Source organism: Centropristis striata, chromosome 6 (assembly GCF_030273125.1).
Source record: "Centropristis striata isolate RG_2023a ecotype Rhode Island chromosome 6, C.striata_1.0, whole genome shotgun sequence".
Taxonomy (NCBI): domain Eukaryota; kingdom Metazoa; phylum Chordata; class Actinopteri; order Perciformes; family Serranidae; genus Centropristis; species Centropristis striata.
In genome coordinates, this window is record NC_081522.1 from 28,645,502 (window position 1) to 28,661,720 (window position 16,219).

The 16,219-nt window shown below is 37.0% G+C and overlaps 1 protein-coding gene across 1 annotated transcript; it reads left to right on the top strand.

Annotated features, from left to right (window-relative positions):
• The first annotated feature begins 503 nt into the window (after positions 1 to 503).
• tat (tyrosine aminotransferase) lies at positions 504 to 13,477 on the top strand. Its single transcript, XM_059335902.1, has 12 exons — positions 504 to 661; positions 1,780 to 2,090; positions 2,318 to 2,422; positions 2,699 to 2,766; positions 3,015 to 3,173; positions 4,847 to 4,985; positions 5,093 to 5,145; positions 9,355 to 9,507; positions 9,620 to 9,748; positions 10,354 to 10,437; positions 11,464 to 11,562; positions 12,660 to 13,477. Exons 1-12 carry the CDS (start codon positions 657 to 659, stop codon positions 12,798 to 12,800), a joined length of 1,446 nt encoding a protein of 481 aa, XP_059191885.1. The 5' UTR covers positions 504 to 656; the 3' UTR covers positions 12,801 to 13,477.
• The last annotated feature ends 2,742 nt before the right edge of the window (positions 13,478 to 16,219 follow it).

Here is a 16,219-nt window from a genome sequence, read left to right on the forward strand (position 1 = left end):
TTACTTTTTAAAGTATTAAACAAATCAAACATTTCTACATTCATTGCAAAGGAAATTAGAAAATGCCATTATAGAAAATGCACAGGAGTTACTAATAACATCACATTAAGAATCATTATTTTATAATGGATCATATTATATATGAAGGAAGTGTGCTGTATATGTGTCTGCAGAGAATTATCACCCGACTCTGCAATCTGTACCTTTATAGACTAGTAAAAAATCCAAGTATTAACAGGAAGCTACTACTAAGTAAAACAAAAATACTGATGCAGTTTTGATTTATCTCTGCTGCCATATCGATGGACTCGCACTTTGCGCTCTCTCCTTTGATGCCAGTGCGTATGACGCACTCCTGCAGTCGCCAATGATGTGTCCTGCCGCTCCGCTGCCCCCCCCCCCCCCCCCTTATCCGGTAATTGGTACCGTTAAAGCTTGAGGTAGTATGGTTCTGATTAGTGATGTAAGAGGGGTGTAATGGTACAAACCTCAGTCTCCACCAATGGAAATATGGGCAGGGCTCAACACCCATTTTCGGCGATCTTGCTATATAACTGGCGTAAAACATCCCATTCTGTTCATCTTGTGTAAGTAATTAACCTGCGCTGCTGTTAACCTGCTGCTGTTTTTTGGAGAGACTTTCTGATCAATATTTAATGACGTAAGTACAAAAAAATACCATTATTATTCATTTATTTTATCATTCTAATAATTGCCTGATATTAAACGAATGAAATATGAATGAGTTGTATGTAAATTTTTAAAATGTTTTCTGTTATGTCGATGTTTTGGACGTTTTATTATTGTAAGCTAACCTTTCAATATTTATTTGTTTTGCATAACTCGTTATTTATGTAAGACGCCAGTTAATTTTACAATCAGAACAGAATGATCTCAAGTCTGCCCAGTGTTTTATCTGCTAATTTCTGGAAATGCAGACTTAGATGGGATCTATTTATATATTTATGCATTTTATTTGTAGTTCTTTTTTATGCATGAAACAATTTCAAGGATTTTTTTGTGCAGTTTTTCATCAGTAGATATTTCTGTTTGGAAGAAGTATTCATATCTTCCACTCAAGTAAAAGTAACAATACCTCTGTAAAAATGCTCTAGTACAAAATTAAATTTCACCTGAATAAAAGTTTATTAGATGAACTTATAATTTACAATTTACCCCCTAAGAGTGTTTTTTAAATTATATATTGTATATACTGTTATTAGATTGGTAATAATAATTAATATATAAGCACCATGTTAATTCTTGTTCATTTTATTACATGATAACACTTAAGGTATATTTGTTTGGACAAATATAATGATAACAAAAACATAGCTCATAACAGTTTAATTTAAGAGCTGGTATCCAGCCATTTTCCATATTTTTCTTGATAATAACCAAAATCATTTTCAAGAAAACCATGGGAAATGGCCAGATATCAACTCTTAAATGACACTTTTATGAGTTATTTTTGTTGTTGTCATTATATTTGTCCAAACAAATGCACCTTTAGTTGTACCAGGCATTAAAATGAACAAGATATTGCAGAAAACAAGGGTGGTGTAATATTTTCTTCCATGATTGTATGTCAGATCTTAATGTGTAAAGTTAAGTAACAATCTGTCAGATAATGTCAGATAATTAATAAAAGTACAATATGTTCCTCTTAAGTGAAATGAAGTATAAAGTAGCATAAAAAAACCCTCAAGATGAAATAAAAGTACAGATTTGAATGAATGTATCTCTGCTCCAACTGTTATTGTCCCTCCTCCTCATCAGTTCCAGGATGGAAAACAAGTCTTACTTGGTTCAGATGAACGGGAATGGAGTCCATGGCAAAACCACGGTCAATGCCAAAAGCCTGAACGGGACCGGGGTCAACGGGAAGGGAGTCGGCCTACATGGGAACGGCATCCACCATGTCAGTGTGAATGGCACTTTGTATCCAGCCAAGGCCAAGAGCCGCAGGCAAAGATGGGAGGTGAAGCCTTCGGAGATGGCCAACAACACGCTCAATCCCATCAGAGCCATCGTGGACGGGATGAAGCTGACTCCGAACCCAGATAAACCCATGATTGCACTTTCCATAGGTGAGAGGGACTATGGAGATTCCACTTTGTTGCTTACATGCAATGCAAATTTGTATTAACTAATTAATTAATTTACCAATGAGCCTAGCTTTTTAACTTTTGGAGATGCACCGTTTCTTACACATGACTTCAGGCGTAGAAGGATAGTGACTTCTGAGATTCTTTAATAGTTCATCTCTGCATGCTGTCACTGCTGACTGATGCTTACCATCACATCTGTTCCCCAGGGGATCCCACCGTGTTTGGAAATCTGCCTACAGATGGTGCCGTGCTGCAGGCCATGAAAGATGCCATAGACTCCCAAAAGTACAACGGCTATGCTCCTTCTGTTGGTGAGTGGCACAAAGCAAGCAGATAGAAATGTCATTTTAATGTGAGTTCTAAAACAGAAGTGCATATTCGTAGAGGTGAGCTGTTTTGGTGGTTTTTCAGCTACATTAGGTGACTCTACATGCAACTTGTATTGTGAAATTTAGTAACTAGAATATGTCAGTCAATCCCATACCAGCACAGATTGTATCCTGCTCCAAAGGGAGGAAATGTAGAGGCACTTGAATGATTAGATTCCCTATCCGTGGTCTAATGTTTCCCTCTGTGCTGACCTGCAGGTTATCTGAAGAGCAGACAGGCTGTGGCCAACTTTTACAGCTGCCCCGAGGCTCCACTAGAGGCAGAGGTGCTTTTATTCATGTTATTTTATTCTTTTTCACTTGCAGAGCTACCGTTAAATCAGAATCACAGTTTATGACAACTTAAAGGAATTATGAGTGAATAAATATGACTTTCAGCGGCATGATGTAATACACACACCGTGCATATCTTGTGGTTAAATTGCTCTAGTGACTGTATTGTGTTGTCGTGAGCATAGATATGTGGTTTTGGTGTCTATGCTCTAAAATTAAAGTGCACCTGCCTGTCTTCCAGGATGTGATACTGACCAGTGGCTGCAGTCAGGCCATTGACCTGGTTATCAGTGTCCTGTGTAACCCTGGGGATAACATCTTGGTCCCATGCCCAGGCTTCTCCTTATATAAGACTCTGGCTGCCTCCATGGGCATTGAGATCAAACTGTACAACCTGCTGGTAAGTACAAAGATGTACCAAAGGTCTTTTTGTTGCAAACACAAACACTTACAGAGCCCCTCCAAACTTTTTTCCAAGTTCCGCAATTAAGTGAAATATGCTTTCTGGCTTCACTATAAATTGTATCTCTGCGTCCCCTTTGTAAAGAACCTTTATAGTTTCATCATGCACAATGACATGCTTGAGACATGTTTAGGACTTGAAGCAGTTGGAAATACATTTATTTATTAGTAGAAGTTATTAATTATTCATTCATTCACTCATTAATTCATTATCCTTAACCGTTTATCTGAACTTGGGTCATGAGGGGCTGGAGCCGATCCAAGCTGACACTGAGCGAGAGTCGGGGTTCAGCATTCACGCTCTCATTTACTCCAACGGAGCATTTAGAGTCACCAATTAAACCTAAGCTGCATGTTTTTGGACTTTGAAGCCAGAGGACCTGGAGAGAACCCCCACTGACATGGGAAGAACATGCAAACTCCACACAGTAGAGCCGCAGGCCTAATTCAAACCTGCAACCCCCTTGCTGTTAGACAAAAGTGCTAACCTAAGTAATTTTAACTCTCCAAGTATAACACAAAAACTGAACCATCTTAACTTTGGGTATCCCCCTTTTTATAAAATGTATGATCTAATTTTTTTCTTGATTTATCTTCAGTCACCATTTACCACACCAGCAATGTAGCCTAAGATATTTACTCACTTAAGATCCTGTTCAGTCTTTGCCAGAAAAAGTAGATCATCTGCATGAAGAAAAGTAGGTTTTGCATATGCAAAATCTTATTATATTCAATGATATATTATATTATATTAATATTAAAAAACAAAACATAATATGAACAGTAATAATGTCATTTTGAGTGTTTTTTGTTGTAATATGGCTGTAGGCCACTGAGGGAAAAACAGGGATGACTGTACTATTATAACCAAACCCCAATTGGTTCTTGAGTGGACAGATGACCAGCTTGCTAATTAGCAAAATATAATATGTTAATTCAGTGTCATTAACAAGTATCTTCTGACCTGAATCTGGGTTTGATGGCAAAGAGCATACAACCTCAAAAACTGAATGCCACTTTAAAGTGGGTGATTAATTAATATTTTTATAATATTGCATGGTCTCATGGTCATATATGTTACAGAAGAGGACTTTTATGACTAGAGGGCATTGTTTATCCACTTATTGTATGAATACATCACTAGCATTGCATTAGGTTTCTTCCTTTAGAAATTTCTTTGGTTTCTCTACTCTTCATTCCGTGCCATTTTCTGTCGTGGAATGAAATGAGTGGGGAATGTTTTTAATCTCATAAAAGCTGCAGCTGTTTACAGTTAGTGGATGGCCACCAAACACATCAAAATGTCATAAACCAGCAGTGGTAGTTCAACAAGTTTATTTCTCTACCAAACAGAGACATATTTCACATCAGTGGTCACGCATCATAAAACGAGAGATGTGTCACGTGAGGCCACTGATTGGAGGAGGATTTATGCATGCATAAAGATGTAACTGCAAAGAATGTTGCTGAGAAAGTTAGTTAGAATGAGGGAGCAACCAGAGGTTCAAAAACGTGTCACCTTCTTGGTATTCTACACCAATTAGACCCAGGTTTATTATCATGCACAATCAAGTTGTTGCCCTCACCCTGACATGCATCTTTGATTTGCAGCCAGAGAAGTCATGGGAGGTTGACTTGCAGCACCTGGAGAGCTTGATTGACGAGAGGACATCCTGTATCATTGTTACCAATCCATCCAACCCCTGTGGCTCTGTCTTCACCAAGGAACACCTGCAGAAAATCATCAAAGGTTAGCTGCAGTTCTGCCCCAAAAAGTTTTGAATTTCTATAACAGTTTAAGTCACAGGAGAATATTTGATCTGCCGCATTTTGAAACAAATAAACTGTTTTTCTCAGTGGCCTCCAAACACTGTGTTCCCATTCTGGCTGATGAAATCTACAACGATATGGTGAGTACATGCACAGGGCTTGGCCCTCGGTAACACCAGCGAGGCACATTTTTCACTGCAGTGACAGCAGGGGTTTCCTGTGGTGGTATTTGCCCTGGCTCTGAATGTTAGGTGGACAACCCCACATCAGCACAGGGGGGATTATGGGCCATGTGCTGTGAATGAGGCCTGGAAGCAGCAACCAGTAAGATGGGTACGCTGGATGAGCAGGGGGCATGGAGGTCAGCACGTGCAAGCAGTGGGCGTGTGCCAGTGAGATAGCATCAAAAGTGCCGTACAGTTCCATGATGATTTATCATTATTTAAATTAGTATTTTTCACGTAATGGTCTAAACACAAATGCTGATCTGTCCAGAGTAAATTCTTTGGGGAAACGGCATACATTACCTCAAATAATATCTTATGACTGAGTTTTCCCTTTGGATAATATTATTACTTTTTAATTATCTTGATTTTCAGAATATTTCAATTGGATAAGATAAGATATAACTTTATTGCGTCTGAAGAAAATTCTTCTGCCAGGGAATGCAAAAAAATCTTCAAAATATTCATCATATCATCAAAATATTTTGATTTGCTTTCCTTTAAGTTCCATTTAGAATCACATATTTTATAATATTTTCATTTTAGTCTGATTCAATACTTGGATCACTGCATCCCTAATTTCTGCGTCATTTTCGATACCGCAGCAACATCTCCTCCTCAGAAGCAGTGAGGTGCATTCAGACTGATTTCAGTGTAAAATTTAACACTGGAGTGCTTTTGCAGTTTGTATTTATTTGGCCCAAACAGCTAATGACTTTACAGACATTAGTTGTAGGTGCAGAGGAGTCATAATCAGCTCACATAGATGTCCTTACAGCACCTCACCTCAAAAAGCATGTCTGTTTGCACACACTGACATCTTTCTATTGACTTTTTGTGCAATTTCCAGCACTTGTTGAAAGCAGTTTTCTCCAGAACTCTGAACAACATAAGTCAACAGTCAACATATAAACTATTGACAGCATATTATTATCCAAAATAACATGAACGCTGGTGCTTATGAATATTTTTCAAATTAATTTGTCAGCGCTGTGAGATGTAATTCCAATTGTGATAAATGGACTGCATTTATAAGGCACTTTTCTCATCTACTGACCACTCAAAGCACATGCCAACATTCAACCATTCACACACACACATTCATACAGTGATGCAAGATGCCAACCTGCTCTTCAGGAGTGGTTAGGGGTTCAGTGTCTTGCTCAAGGACAATCTCTCTGGAGGAGCCAAGGATAAAACCAGGAACCTTAAGTTCCTACTCACTAGACCGACCTTTTTCTCCTGAGCCATGCTGCTCCAATCAGCTCCAATGTACTGGGGTGGAGGCAGAGAGCAAAGAGACCGCGTCCGAGCCAGCTCTTGAAATATGGCCAGATTTAAATGTTGACTATCACAAAACAACATTGCTGGTACAATGAGTCCAAAGCATCGGCCTTGAAAACTTTGTACTGGTCAAACTTTAGTTGAAGGTCATGCAAACAGATGCACATAGACTCCAGTACACACACATGCACACACACACGCACACAAATAATTTCTGTTGCTCAATAAAAGAGTAGAGATAAGGTTAAGAGTTGAATAATAGTGCAGTAGTTTTCCACCTAGGTACAATCCAGTTGTTTCTGCAAACCACAGATACGTTAAATCTTGACACATTTGAATCACAGATAACGTTAAATCTCGACATGTCTGAATCTCGACATGTCTGAACCACAGATATGTTAAATCTCTACACATTTAAACCACAAATACATTAAATCTCAACAATTTTGAACCACAGATACGTTAAATCTCGACATGTCTGAACCACAGATAAGTTAAATTTCTACACATTTAATCCACAAATACATTAAATCTTGACATGTCTGAATCACAGATATGTGAAATCTCTACACATTTAAAACACAAATAACCACAGATACATTAAATCTGGACACATTTGAATCACATTGTGAATTGTGATGCTTGTCATCTTATGTTACATAGGTCTCATATAGACCATAAAGCGTGGCGAAAATGTTTCATATCAACATCTGTGGTTTTCCTAAAAGTAGAATGCCTAAATTTTTTTCTGGTGACTGGGCGGCTAGATGAAGACCGTTACAGGGGAAGGATAACACAAAACTGGCTCAAGAGGGTACAGTAGGCAAGGACACAGATAAGGACTAAACATCACTCTGTGTTGACTAAAAAGACATTCAGCTACTTACTACAGTAACTATTCGTGACTACAATTAAGAACCTTTCAGCACTTAACTCCTCCACATTCTGAATAGTCCTGAGACAAATTTCTTATGTGAACAACATGTTTCTCAGCCTGGCTGGAACATCATGTTTACTTCCTGTTGTTTCTTCTGCTGTCTTTTAAAATCTCTAATCAGGATTTAATTCTATTCCATTTATTTCAAGAGTCTCTGAAACCTGAGTCGAGATGTTTTTGTCAGCAACATGACAGGTTCTCCTTCCTAATAGTTAATGTAAAATGTATAAAAATGTTTAATACATGTCCCTGGTTAAAACAGACATGTTTAAATACCTACTTATTATATCTTTGCAAGACATATGTTTAGTGATTTGTTCATCTGTCAATAGAAGAGTAACTCTGTGAGTTCTGAATGATGAGCTTCTTTTCAGTATGTTGAATAAATTATTAATTGTGTGAAATTCAAGTGGACAAATAGAGTTTTTAAGTTTCAACTATTGCAAGTGAGAGCAGGGAAGATGTTGCAGATAAAGGGTAAAGATTAGGAAAAAGGACGGTTCAGATCAGTTGCAAAAAGAAGAAAATTTGTTTTAAATGCGTTGTAGGAGTTGGTGCGAGTGGAAAAGTTTAGAGTCGGGGTTGTTGGGTGCATCCACAAACCCCCCACCATCTGACCAATACACATTGGAAAAGACCAGAATGACTTTGCACTTTTTCGAGTGCACATGTTTGCAATTAATGCAGATGTTGGGTTTTGGTGCAGCTGGAACAGGGGAGGAATGGGGGCGTGGAGAGGAGTAGGTGGAGAGCTGGATGGTGGGGCCTTTCCTTTGTGACATAATTGGTTGTGTGCATGGGGCCCGGGTGTCTGTGAACTGCACCAGCAGAGCATGGCTCAGTCTGACGACCCGCTCCTTCATTTGACATTTGACCCTCAGCAATAAATTCTGTCTTTACGACACACATCTGCCCAGCCTCGGTACTCTCTCTATATATAATATAGATATACTCTTGCAGAGTTAAATGCTTTCATCGCAACACTTTTGATTCAGTTGGCAACAGCTACATGTTTACCCAAAAGAGCCTCTGTGTACTGACCATATTGTTCTATATAATCCTATTCATACCGAAGTAAGACTTTATTTTGGGGGGCGGCTCTGTGCATGCTAAGTGAGGTCAGACAGACACAAGCCAAGAAACGTTTTAAATTGGAGAACTGTGCAGGCACATTTCAGATGTACATTACTGTTATGTCATAATAGCAGCAGTCTAGCCAATAGGACGCGGGGCAGTTCCCTTTACAGCGTCAAAGACACAGTAATGTATTGCTGTAACGAGAACCAGCTTTCTCTGGAGCATTGCTGACTGTGGTTAACGTACCATCACCCCTTCCCCATAGCCCCCAAACCCCTCCCATCCCCCTCTCTCTCCTCTTATTCTTCATTTGGTTTCTCCCTCATCTTTGGAATGAATATAATTAGTAAATAAAAATGACTCTATAAAAATCTTATTTTACTTAATAATTGCTTAATAATTGTGTTATTTGTGAAGGAGATACAGCTAACTTACATAGAATGCTATGCGCTAAAGAGTTCAAGGCTTGCTTTTTGTGTCATAACTAGTGGTGGAAGAACTATTCAGATCCTTTACTTAAGTAACACTACTAAATTACACTTTGAAATTACTCCACTACAAGTAAAAGTCCTGCATTCAAAACTTACCGAAGTAAAAGTACAAAAGTATCAGCTTCAAAGTGTACTTACAGTATCAAATTAAAATTACTCATAATGCCGAATGGCCCCCCTTTAGATTGTTTTATATATTCCAAATATATTATTATTGGTTCATACATATGAAACCTGCATTACCTTCAAACACACTATCACTAAACATCATGCTTGTGACTGTAGACATTTTTTCCATCTGAACATATTTCATTTTCTACCTGCTCCTGTCTCCAGGTTTACCCAGGTGTCAGCAGCCCGACCATGGCGTCTCTCAGCAGTGATGTTCCCATCCTTGCCTGTGGTGGCTTGGCTAAGCGTTGGCTGGTCCCCGGTTGGAGGTTGGGATGGATCCTCATCCACGACAGGAATGACATATTTGGATCTCAGGTATGTAGGCTTTTTTTTTTTTTTTTACACACCCTTCTTTAAGCAGAGACAGAATAGGAAGATTTAAATGTTGCATTTATCCAGTTGACACATGCAGTATGTTTACTTTCAGATTCGACAGGGTCTGGTGAAACTGAGCCAACGTATTCTGGGAGCCTGCAGCATCGTCCAGGGAGCCCTAGAGAGCATCCTCAACAACACACCTCAAAGCTTCTACAGCAAAACCATCGACTTTCTCAAGGTAAACAGGAGTGATGCATACTTTATGTGACTTCAATATCAATTTCATTTCATCTACTTCATAATATGTCATATTTACGACGGCGTATAAGGGCCAAGTATGAAATAAAATTAAAAAAATACAAATATAAAAAACTTGCAGATTTACGAGATTAAAAGTGGCAAATTTGCAAGAAAAAAGTCACAGATTCATGAGAAAAGAGTGGCAAATCTACGAGAAAAAAGTAGCAGATTCATGAGAAAAAAAAGTCGGAAAAATTGTGTTTTGTCCTTGTCAAGGAACCTCAACTCACCACAATCTGTGACTTTTTTTCTCACAAAATTGTCACTTTTAATCTCGTAAATCTGCTAGAAAAAAGTTGCAGATTTTATGAGACTTACTTTTACTAGATTATTCTTTTTTTTGCCACTTTAATCCCTTAAATTTGCAATTTTTTTGTTATTACCTCCCTCCCCCAGGTCCATATTTTAAAAAAAAATTGTCGTACTTGGCCCTTATACGCCGTCGTACATATTTTACTTGTTTTCTTTCTTTTATTCTGACAGTAATATGTGTCTTAATATGTATATAAAACTAATTGAATGGTTTATCTTTTTCTTCCTCAGACAAACTCTGAGATTTGTTTCAATGAGCTGAGCACCGTCCCTGGCCTGACCCCTGTCATGCCTTCAGGAGCCATGTACCTCATGGTAAGTACTTAAAGTGTGCAGTTTATGTTTGTGTATATTTATGTTTTTGACAAAAATCTCAAGAAGTGGTTGCCACATGAAATCTCCCATTAATCCTATAAATGACAAAAACCTCTGTAAAGACAGCGGTTACACTGCAGCATCTCAAAGCTGATCATATATATATTCTTTAAAATAAATTGAATTCAATATGTATGTCATTTTGAATGAGTCATTGATTACCATTTGTTTTATTTGTATGTAGCTGAAGCAGGTGTAGTTCAACAGGAAAAATAACCACATCTTAAAATTCATCAGTGGGCAGCAATAGTGGAAAGTAACTAAGTTCATTTACTTAAGTTACATTTACTTACTTAAGTACTGTACTTAAGTACAATTTGAGGTACTTGTACTTTACTTGAGTATTTCCAATTTATGTAACTTTTTACTTCTACTCCACTACATTTTTAGGCAAATATTGTACTTTTTACTCCAGTACATTTAGCTGACAGCTTTAGTTATTTTACAGGTCGAGATTTAACATAAAATGAATGATCAAAACTTACAACAGTATATTAAGTAGTTAAATGGGTTAAATGTCTTTTCAAAATTAAAACACTGCTTACATAAAAGCATCAATACAAATAATGTAATAATATATTTAGAATATATAAAACAGTCTGAGTGGGTCCATTCTGCATAACGACTACTTTTATTTTTTGTACTTTAAGTACATTTTGATGCTGATACTTCTGTACTTTTACTTTAGTAAGTTTTTGAATGCAGGACTTTTACTTGTACTAATAACTTGTAGTAATTTCACAGTGTTGTATTAGTATTTTTACTTAAGTAAGGGATCTGGATACTTCTTCCACCACTGGTGGGCAGTGAATCATGTGACATTATAAATATTTCACATTCATGAATTTCAGATCCTGATGTTACATGTGAATCATCATTCTACAGTATAAATTATATTAAAGGAGGTTTGAATATGAATTTGAAGTTCTTATGAGAGGACATGTGTGTTTGTGTGCACATTTTCAGGTGGGGATTGATATGGATCACTTTCCAGATTTTAAGAATGATGTGGACTTTACTGAACGGCTGGTGACCGAGCAGTCTGTCTTCTGTCTGCCTGCCTCAGTAAGACACTTCTCATTATTTTATTCATTCATCCACACATCTCTCCACACACAAATACATTTTTAGTGTGCTTGACTCTGGCCCGTGATTCTCACCCATACATTATTGACACTGCCGAGTAGTTTACAGTATATTATCCCTGCCGTTGCTTAGATATGTGACGAATCAAGCTTTCAACGTACGTGTGTTCATATGAGAGAACAAATAGGCTGTTAAAAATGCACCATTGACAGTTTGCTTAGAAATGTTGTGAAAGGGTGTAAGAAATTAACTGCATTTCCTCTAAAAAGTGCGGTGTGGATTAACTGATTTCAAAATGGAAAAGAGGAGGAAGTCATGTAAGATAATAAAGCAGGTGTTGGTCTGTTTGTCCGTGTGTGTGTGTGTGTGTGTCTGTGTGTCTGTCTGAAATTAGTGTGAAACTCCTCAGTTTGTGTGTGAAACTCTTCAGTTAGTGTGTAAAACTTGTCAGTTAGTGTGTAAAACTCATCAGTTACTGTATAAAACTCGTCAGTTAGTGTGTAAAACTTGTCAGTTACTGTGTAAAACTTGTCAGTTACTGTGTAAAACTCGTCAGTTAGTGTATAAAACTTGTCAGTTAGTGTGTAAAACTTGTCAGTTACTGTGTAAAACTCGTCGGTTACTGTGTAAAACTCATCGGTTAGTGTGTAAACTCGTCGGCTACTGTGTAAAACTTGTCAGTTACTGTGTAAAACTCGTCAGTTACTGTGTAAAACTTGTCGGTTACTGTGTAAAACTCGTCAGTTAGTGTGTAAAACTCGTCGGTTAGAGTGTAAAACTCGTCGGTTAGAGTGTAAAACTTGTCAGTTACTGTGTAAAACTCGTCAGTTACTGTGTAAAACTTGTCAGTTCGTGTGTAAAACTCATCAGTGTGTAAAACTTGTCAGTTACTGTGTAAAACTCGTCAGTTCGTGTGTAAAACTCGTCAGTTAGTGTGTAAAACTCGTCGGCTAGTGTGTAAAACTCGTCCCGGTGAATAGTATATAGTGTGTTTTTTCAAGCACACTCAATAAAATGTAAAAATGTGTGTTTTCCCTTTCAGTGCCTAAGAATATCCATATTTTGTCCTTTCGCAGGCTTTTGAATATCCTAACTACTTTCGCATTGTGGTGACGGTGCCGGAGGAGCTGATGACGGATGCGTGTGGTCGGATCAGGGAGTTTTGCCAGCGCCACTATCGACCCCGCAGCCGCGACAGCAACGATCTGGACCAGTGATGCAGCAGAGCTCGACCAGTTGAGCCACACGGAGACCAAAGCCTTGCCAATGGAATAACTGTCCTATAGTCACATAAACTGAACTGGAATCAGCTTTGAAATTGTTTTCCAATATATTATGAAGTTAGAGGTGTAGAGATCTGAAGTCAAAACTGTTAATATTGTCATAATTGTGGCAACAAAAAGCTTGGACGTAGGGACATATCTGATGGTCCATCTGATGGTGTAATTTTCTATGTAAACCGTATGAAATAAGAAAACCTAATATTTATATTTTATACAAGCAACTTATATTAACCTCTACTTGTTCTTGTGTATTTATATAATTTGTATAATGCTATGTGTATCTATGTAATGTAACCTCTTTGACATTAACTGCAGGATTGTAGACTGTGCATACCGTGCACATCAGCTAGCTTCTTCACTGTCACAATTAGAGGAAGTGAAGATATATTTGAATATGCATTTTTATAACATTATGTATTGATAATCCTCTGCATACTTTGCTTTAACTAGAAAGTAACTCATGGCATGCTCTTTTCAGAACATTGTCTGTATAGTGTTTGTATGTTAATTGTGTCATATTGAATCATATATATATATTTTTACAGACACAAAAATGTATGTAGTAGTTTTGTTAATAGTCGCCTAATAAAAACCTTTTGACATGAAATATTTTGTTCACAAAACACTGAGATCCATAAAAACACTGTACAGTGTACAATGCATAGATTCTGACCAGTAAGGAACTGATTAGTAGTGGTGCGAGAAGTATTCAGATCCCTTAAGTATATACTTAAGTAAAAGTACTAATACCACACTGTGAAATTACTCCACTACAAGAAAAAATTCTACATTCAAAATTTACTTCAATAAAAATACAAAAGTATCAGCATCAAAATGTACTTAAGTATCAAAAGCAAAAGTTCTCGTTATGCAGAATGGACCCACTCAGATTGTTTTATATATTCTAAATAACAAAAATATGTTATTAGATTATTATTATTGGTGCATTTATGTAAGAAGTGTTTTAATATTGTAAAGATAGGACCCATTTTACTTCTTAATATACTGTTATGAGTTTACATATAAAAACTAATTAAAAAATTATTTTATCATGTTTTATGTTAAATCTTGACCTGAAAAATAACTAAAGATGTCAGCTAAATGTAGTGGAGTAAAAAGTACAATATTTGCCTCAAAATGGAGTAGCAGTATAAAATGACATAAAATAGAAATACTCAAATAAATTACAGGTACCTGAAAATTTTACTTAAGTACACTACTTGAGTAAATGTACTTGGTTACATTCCACCACTGCTGATTACAATCAGTGCAATAAACCCCAACTATAATAAGACATTTACAAGAAAATGTTACACAACGTCCACTTTCCATTGGTTCTAATTCTCATAACACCAAATTATTCGTCAAAATAAAGCTCCAGAGGCTGTACAATCCTTACAACGTGATCATTACACCTTCCAGTTCTCTTCTACTTTCTTAAGGGTATTTATTGTTATGTAACTTCCTATATGTCTGCACACGTAACTATATAAATGCACAGTACACACATGGATCTTTTTTACCGCACGCTGTTGACTGTGAGTCTTACTGACCTGGAGCTCCTCCATAAACATATGTGATTTCCATTTGGCTGCACTTAGTTGGATATCAAAGTCTCTATAAACTGACTTGACTCGTCTTGGCTTATTCTGTGAAATACCTCAGCATCTACATGATGAATTGTTACCAACTTTTGTACAGACATTCAAGGGTTCTACAAGATGAATCCTAATGACTTTGGTGATTCCAGGCCTTTCCTCTAGCGACACCATGAGGTTGAAATTCAAGGTTTTTAAGAGAAATTTCTAATATCTATTGGATGATGGTTAACTTTGTTTTAATCAAGCATCAGCAGGTCAAATTTTTGGTTAGGGACCAAATATCTGCACAACATTCCAATCAGCAGCAGTACTTTGTGTTTAGTACTAAATTACAACTAAGATTAAACATGGTAAACACTATATCTGCTAAGCAGCAGAATGTTGGGATTGTCATTATGAGCCTGTCAATATTTGCATTGAACTCAAAGCACCATTGTGCCTAAGTACAGCCAAAAATTGTCACTAATTGGAATTGAAAGCATTACACTCACTGGCCACTTTATACGGTACACCTGCTCAACTGATTGTTAACGCAAATGTCTAATCAGCCAATCACATGGCAGAAACTCAATGCATTTAGGCATGTAGACATGGTGAAGACGAGCTGCTGAAGTTCAAAGCAGGCATCAGAATGGGGAAGAAAGGTGAAGACTGACACTTTATTAGGTACACCTTGCTAGCTAATAAACTTGCTGGTGGGTGGATAGTACCTGATACACATAAATCATTTACATGGGTCCTCTTGCCTTTATACCATTTAACCCAATACAAACACATTTACTTAGGGATCTACCAGTCTTGAAACATCTCCACTCTAGGTGGCAGGTAAAAATGTAGAGCCTTCCTCAAGGCTCTCATCAAGCACATTGTCAATAATTACATTATGCTGTATCATATACCAAATGGCTAACAAGTGCCTGTTTTGCCTGTTAATAATTCAGTCATGAATGTTTGTGAAAATATAATTAAAGCATCAAAAAGCAAAATAAATGGTTTAATTTAAACGTGTGCTTTAAATTTTGAATGAAAATAATATCAGAACATCCTTAGAAGTGCTTTAAGGTCACCACACTCTAGGCAAATAGACTTTGACAAAAAGAAAATTAATTCATAAGACAAAATAACAAACCACATTGATGAACTGTTGCAAATTCATCTGAAAATGAAATACAGTTCCTGAGAAATATAGACCCATACCATTCAGAACATGGATGGAGTTGTTAGGTTTATGGGATGTCCAAAAATGAACCTAAAAAAAAAGCCATACTATAGCATGTTGATTTTTGTCAAAAATTGTCATATTTTAAAATACCTAAAAATACTTAAAATGGGACAATTATAGTCTGTTGATGTATATTAGAGTATAATATGACCACGAGAATTGATATTTATTCAACCCTTTTTGTTGTTGTTATATCTGGAGATTATACTTTTATCAATGGATCAAATTTATTAAAAACAAAGCAAAAAATCCAACAAATCTACAGATTTGCACCGCAGCTGCACAGAACAGCGATGCACTATCACCATCTAATGTTGGACTGTAAACATTACAACAGATTTTTCTCTTACAATGTGACCCTGCCTGTGTGTGTGTTTATGTGTGTGTGTACTGCTACCCCCATGAGGAAAAGTGACCTTTGCAACATGCTCCTCCTCACTTACTGACTTATCACGTAAATACTTGGTGGTGAAGTACTTTGTGTGTTGTCCAATAATTAACTACTGGACTGATAAGGAAGGTATAAGAGA